Here is a 6964-nt window from a genome sequence, read left to right as displayed (position 1 = left end):
CCTGGCTAAATTATTTCTCTCTCTTCAAAGTTGGAAGCTTTAGGTTAAAAAGTTAGTGTTTGCAGATAGGCAACAATCAACAAATTTCCAATTCTGCTGAAACAGGGGGATGAGAAAGGGAGATTAATTATAAGGCTTATTACACAGGAACTATTTATTCAATATTTATTGAACACGAAAACCTTGAATATGGACCTCTTCCACTTTATGTAAGGGACAAATATGTACATATATAACAAATTCATTTGGAAAAGACACAGTAGTCTTTGTGCACCTCTGTTGCCAGCTCGTAATTACAAAGGCTTCCTATTGTGCGTTAGATGTTTATTTTCACATTCTTAAAAGAACTGAGCAGTTTGTTTGACATTTTATCAGGTTCTCTGCCCTTTTCCTCCCGCTCCCCTGAAGTGAAAAGGTTTAATAGTACAGGAAGTAAGCAAAGTTTTATACAACCCTGATCATAAAGGTTGGAAAAAAAAAACAGCTTGTATTTTCTCGCGATCTGCACCCTGATGAAAGTTATGTCCTGCCGCAAGTCTCCAAATGTTGTTGTATTCTCAGTGGTTAAATCTATTACTGTTATGATAAATGAAAAATACAACATGGCAAATGCTTTGGAATTTTCCAGCAGGGTCAAAATACAAAACAGACATCACTGCATTACACACAATATTTTATTACCCACATTCCACTTTTGGCACCTCCTTTAGTTGTCAAAAAACGATGGCAAAAAACGGAACAAAATCCACATTTGTAAAATAAAACATGTATAGATAATGTTCACAACTAAGGATTGATACCATTTACTCCTTGCAATTCTAAAATCAATGTTAAAATAAAACTTCCAGAAGTGGTGAGCAATTAGTCTTCTCTCAATGCAGAGTTTCAAGTGTGAATAGAGGTGGGATGTCTAATGATGTCATGAAGTTTGAAGACTCATGCGCTTTTACAAGAAAAAGAGAAAATAAAACAAGCTCTCCCTCCCAAAAAAACATGGACGCAACTCAAAATGATTCAACAATGACGTGGCTAATCAAGAAGATAAAACTGATGAGGTGCAGTTTTGCATTGCATCTTTTTCTTCACAATTACCAAAAGTTAGTTTGAAAGATGGGGAGGGGTTGCATTTGCTTTTGGTGTCCACTGCTACCTCAAATATGTGGAAGTCCAACAGCATTAACAGAGATTCACAAAGTACTCTCTGGATGGGCACATTTTCCTTCAGAGAAGTTCTCTCCCAGTTATTTCAGTAATGCCATCCTCCATATATTTCTAGGCAATACGAACTAAAAAACTCATTTACTGGGATCAATACTGTAGCGTTAAGCCATTGACCATCCGAGATTTGAAGTGCTTGATGAAGCTTTTCTTCATCTAAATTTCTATGCCACATAGTTGTACTGATTGGTATTTTCTTTGTCTCTTTCCATGTAGTCCCTGTCAATTAATGACTCTATTCTTTTCTTTAGATCAGCAGGCTGAAAGAAAAACATGCAAAACATTATTTACATAGTGGAAAGCAATTCGAAATACACAAGACACACTGCAGCAACTCATCAAAACTCCTTCAACAGTACCTTCCAAAACCACCATGTCTAGCTTCTAGAACAACAAGGCCAGCAGATGCACAGAAATACTACCACCTCCAACTTCCCCTCTAACTACACACTATCCTGACTTGGAGCTACATCACCATTCCTTCACTGTCACAAAATCAAAATCCTGGAACGTCCTTCCCAGCAGCATTGTAGCTGCATCCACACCAGATGGACTGCAGCAGTTTAAGAAAGCAACTGATGACCCTTCTCAAGGGTAATAAGGGATGGAAAATATATCTGGCTTTGCTAGCAATGCCCATATGCCATGAAAGGATAAAAGTAATAATTATTCACGATATTAAAGCCACAATTAATTATTATTGAAAAGAGACATGTTGCTGAAGCCTGTGTCCTGCACTCATCAGGACAAATGCAAGAATGCCAAATCGTAAATGATCACAACAGTGGCGAGCTCAGAGTTCCCCAATGCTTTCTCCATGGCAACTCCTCAGCCCATCAGAGTTAGCTTGCTAATCAATCAGCATCATTTTCTCCTATAGGATAAATTGTTGCAATTGTTTGAAGTGTAATTCTTGCACTTTCCTGATGAGAGCAAGATGAAGAGCTTCAACAACATGTCTCTCTCTCTTTTCAGCAATATTCAAGCACGATACTATCAAGTAACTGAATAATTAACTGCAAATTCTGATTTGCTTTGAGTTACCAGCCATTCAACTAGGAAATCCTGGTGGCTTACATAACAGATGAGCACACAACTCTCACTCAAGTTGATCATCTTTCTAGACAAAGCAAGTCTCTTTCTGCACCTTAGTATTGCCCAAGAGATGACTAGACCTTTATGAAATCTAGAGGGGGGGGGGGGGGGAAGAGAAGACATATAAGGGTCCCTTTAGATTGCAAGTTGTTCGATCTCACACACAATAGTCTTTCCTGCTGTAGAAAATACGAGTTAACTCATACCTTGACTGGAAATTTCAGCTGATTATACACTTCAGATACAAGGAGATTGTGGCTCAAAGTTTTTCTCATTTTCATAATTCGGACAATGGCAGCATCTATCTGATACTGCCTGTCCTGGAACACCCTCTCAGTAGTGCTGGCCTGTTCTTCAACCTACCAGAAAGGACATAAATGTTACGGCAATGATATTTGAACTTGAATGACAAAATGCTAACATAGTAATGCCAACGTCACAAAAGTAATTACTCTGGAATTCAACTGCATGTTTGAAATGGAAAGACAAGTCAGCCATGTCAAATAACTTTAATGAATCTCCAGCAATAGCAACTCATTTATTTGGTGCCATTTATGTAATAAACCAGAGATGAAAGCAGACAATCTTGAGGATAGAAAAACATGGGGTTGGATGCTAAGGTTGAATACAGTTTGGTTCAGTTTCAGACACTGGCCAGGGACCATGATGGAGTTGGTATCTAGGAAATGGAACTTGTGGCAGAGACTGAAAACAATAGCTTTGGTCTTTCAATATTTAATTTAATTGTTCTATTCAGTTAAGTGCTCAATGTGAATATTTTGTTCAATTCCCAAGGAGGACTGGGTTTCAAAATTGCTAACTTTTCAAATGATCCTATCATAACTGGTTACGGCAGTTTATATAATTCCGACTAGGAAGGTGCTGATGTTCAATTCATAGAGCATAATTTTTACAGCCATTGCAGCAGGATTGGGGCTGGAAAATGCAACAAGCCATTCGAAAGTCCATTGACTTCGGCAGCCCAGGAAGTCCCGCCCATAGTCCATGCTGAGTTAGTGGATTTCAAATGGGCCAGTAGTAGGATGCTATAATTTGCACCAGCAGGGAAGGACTAGAGGTCCAAAACAAAATGGGCTGTGAGAAACGGCCTAGCAACCTACTTAGGGATGGGCAATAAATGCTGGCCCTGCCAGTGGAGCTCACATCCCATGAAATAATTTTTTTAAAAAGCTGTCGATAGTCTTTGGTTTTATTTACATGTATGTTGAGGAAGGGATGACATGAATGTGAATTCAGTAAAATACACAAATTGGACGAAAAAATAGCAGATGGCACTCTTGCTATTGTACATTGGTCTTCAGGAGAGGAAGGGAAAACACAATGGTAAAATATAGGTTGATAAAAACTGTCCAACTGCCAGAGTAGGATTTGAACTCATGCCCTGAGACCATTAGCCTGGGCCTCTGGAATACGAGTCCCATGACATTATCACTATGCACTGTCACCCCATGAAATTAACTCATATTTAGTTAGTGTTTTGGGGATCAGAGAGAGGACATGCCCCCTTTTCTTGCTCTGCCACTTTTCGTTCGGCACACATCCAACCCTTGTTGCTCCTTGTGATGCCTTGCCCTTATATTGTAGCTTGTCGTCTTTTTGTCCTCTGGACACATTAGTCTTTTTGTGCAGAGTGGTTAGGACTACAGGAAGAATAGTTGTGGGGCGTTTTATTTCTTCACATAAATTGGGCAAGTCAAATTGGCAAAGGAAGCCTTGAAGGAGTTGGCAGTTCGTATTTGGGACAGTATTTTGGAAACAACCCAGGAATTAGGCTATTTTAGACCTTGCATTAATGAGATAGGACTAATTAATTATTTCATAGTAAAGGATCTTCATAACATGATAGAATTTCATATTTCATTTGAGGGTGAGAAAGGTGGGTGTGAAACTAATGCCTCAGTCTTAAATAAAGGCAATTACTGGCTGGCTACATTGGATTGGAAAATAGGTTAAAAGATACATTTAAGGATATATTTCAAAACTCTGAGAAGGTTGAGCAATCCAGGGCTTACTTGGTTAACAGTGGTATCGAATTGAAAGAAAAGGGATACAATGGTAGGCCAGAAAATTGGGGAAATTTTAGAAAGTAGCAAAGGATGATCAAATACAAAACAATAAAGAGGGAGAAACTAGAATGAATAAACTGGCAAGATACAAGAGGTTTTACAACTATATAAAAGGGAAGAGAGTAGCTTTTGTTCCTTAGAAGATGAGATTGTGGATGTAATATTGGGAAACAAGGAAATAGCAGAGAAGGAATAAAGTATTTTGTATCTGTTCTCATGGTAGAAGACATAAAAAGCATCCCAAAGGTGGTAAAAAAAAAAAAATCAAAGTTGGAGTGGGAACTTAAAACAATCACGAGAGAGAAATAAAACTAATGGAATTAAGGGCTGACTAGGTCCCTGGACCTGTGGAGCGGCATCCAAGAGTTTTAAAAGTGGCTCCATACAATAGATATCCAAAAGACATTTGATAAGGCACATGCAAATGGGGGGCAGGAGTAGGTCACATAAGATGCCACAAAGGAGGTTACCATGGTGTTGGGGGTACATTCTTAGCATAGATATAGGCTATCAGGAAACAAAAGTCAGCATATTCGGTCAGTTTCAGATTGACAAACTACAACTGCACAGGAATCAGCGCAGGGGCCTCACTATTTAAAAATCTATATTAATGACTTGGATGAAGGCAACCAATGTATTGCAGAAAGATACAAAGATAGATAGGAAAGCAAGTTGTGAAGAGGACACAAACAGTACACAAAGGGAAAGATAGGTTGAAACAGCAAAGGTTAGGCAGATGGGAGCATAATGTGAGGTTATCCACTTTGATGGGAACAACAGGATGGCAGAATATTACTTAAATGGGGAGCAAATGTAGAATAGTATAGAGGGACTTTGATGTCCTTGTATATGAATCACAAAGTTAATATGGAAGAACAGCAAATAATTAGGATGGCAAGTGGGATATTTATTGCAAGAGGGATAGAGTTCAAAAGTAGGGAAGACTTGATACAACTATACATGGCATTGGTGAGACCAGTTTGGTCTCTACTAACAAAAGGATATACTTGCATTGGAGGCAGTTCACAGAAGGTTCACTAGATAACTGGGTTACCTTATTAGGAAGGCTTGAGCAGATTTGGCCAATAGAAATTGGAGCTTGGAAGAATGCGAGGTGGTGATATTGAAACACAAGATTCTGAAAGGACTTGACAGCATAGATACTGAGAGGATTTTTCCCCTCGGTAAGGCAGGGGTGGAAGAATCTTTGAAATCTAACATCTCTGGCAGGGAAATCACTGGAAAAAATTCTGAGGGATAGAATTAATCTCCACTTGGAAGCAAGGATTAATCAAGGATAGTAAGCATGGCTTTGTTGGGGAGGGGATCATGGCTACAAATTTGACTGAATTTTTCAAGGAGGTGATTGTGTGTGTAGATGAGGACAGTGCAGTTGATGTAGTCTACATGGACTTCAGTAAGGCTTTTGACAGGGTCCCGCATGGGAGACTGATCAAGCAAGTATGAGCCTATGGGATCCAGGGCAATTTGGCAAATTAGATTCAAAACTGGCCGAGTGGCAGGAAGCAGAGGGTAATGGTCAAAGCTTGTTTTTGTGACTGGAAGCCTGTGTCCAGTGGTGTACCACAGAGATTGGTACTGGGTCCCCTGCTGTTTGTAGTGTGCATTAATGATCTAGACTTGAATATGGAAGGTATGATCAGTATGGCGATGTAGTAAATAGTGAGGAGAAAAGCCTTGGATTACAGGACAATATAGATCATAGAATCCTACAGTGCAGGCCACCGCCATTCGGCCCATTGAATCTGCACTGACCACAATCCTACCCAGGCCCTATCCCCATAATCCTATGTGTTTACCCTAGCTAGTCCCCCTGACACTAAGGGGCAATTTAGCATGATCAATCCCCCTAACCTGCACATCTTTGGAGTGTGGGAGGAAACCAGAGCACCCGAGAAAACTCACGCAGACATGGGGAGAACGTGCAGACTCTGCACAGACAGTGACCCAAGCCAGGAATCGAACTCGGGTCCCTGGCGCTGTGGGGCAGCCCAAAGATGGGCTAGTCAGATGGGCAGAACAGTGGCAAATGGAATTTAACCCTGAAAAATTAGAGTTGATGCGCTGGAGGAGGACTAACAAGGCAAGGGAATACACAATGAATGTTAAGACACTACGAAGTGGAGGACAAGAGGGCCTGGAGTGCATGTTTAAGGATCCCTGAAGGCAGCAGGAGAGATAGATAAGGTGGTTTAGAAGGCATTTGGGATACTTGCCTTTAATAGCCAAAGCATGGAATATAAGAGCAAGGTTATGATGGAGCTGTATAAAACGTTCATTAGGCCATAGCTGGATTACTGTGTGCAGTTCTGCTCACAACATTATAGGAAGGATGTGATTACACTAGAAAGGGTGCAAAGCAGATTCACCAGGATGTCACCTGGGCTGGAGCACTTCAACTATGAAGAGAAGCTCATTAGGCTGGGTTTGTTTTCCCTACAGCAGAGAAGGCTGAGGGGGTACCTGATCAAAGTGTAAAAAAATGATGAGGCACATAGACAGGAAGAAATTAGTGGACCTTAGTGAAGGGGTCAGTAACCAGG

The 6964-nt window shown here is 40.3% G+C and overlaps 1 protein-coding gene across 1 annotated transcript in view; it reads right to left on the bottom strand.

Moving 5' to 3' along the window:
* Window positions 1–656: 656 nt before the first annotated feature.
* cul4b (cullin 4B) overlaps window positions 657–6964 on the bottom strand; it is a 76801-nt gene continuing 70493 nt past the window's right edge. Inside the window, exons 19-20 of the mRNA XM_078211397.1 lie at window positions 2520–2672; window positions 657–1478 (exon numbers count right to left, since the gene is read on the bottom strand). Of these exons, the coding sequence (XP_078067523.1) occupies window positions 1383–1478; window positions 2520–2672 (249 nt within the window). The 3' untranslated portion in view covers window positions 657–1382. The remainder of the gene's footprint in view (window positions 1479–2519; window positions 2673–6964) is intronic.

Source organism: Mustelus asterias, chromosome 4 (assembly GCF_964213995.1).
Source record: "Mustelus asterias chromosome 4, sMusAst1.hap1.1, whole genome shotgun sequence".
Taxonomy (NCBI): domain Eukaryota; kingdom Metazoa; phylum Chordata; class Chondrichthyes; order Carcharhiniformes; family Triakidae; genus Mustelus; species Mustelus asterias.
This window is presented reverse-complemented; position numbering and strand designations above follow the sequence as displayed.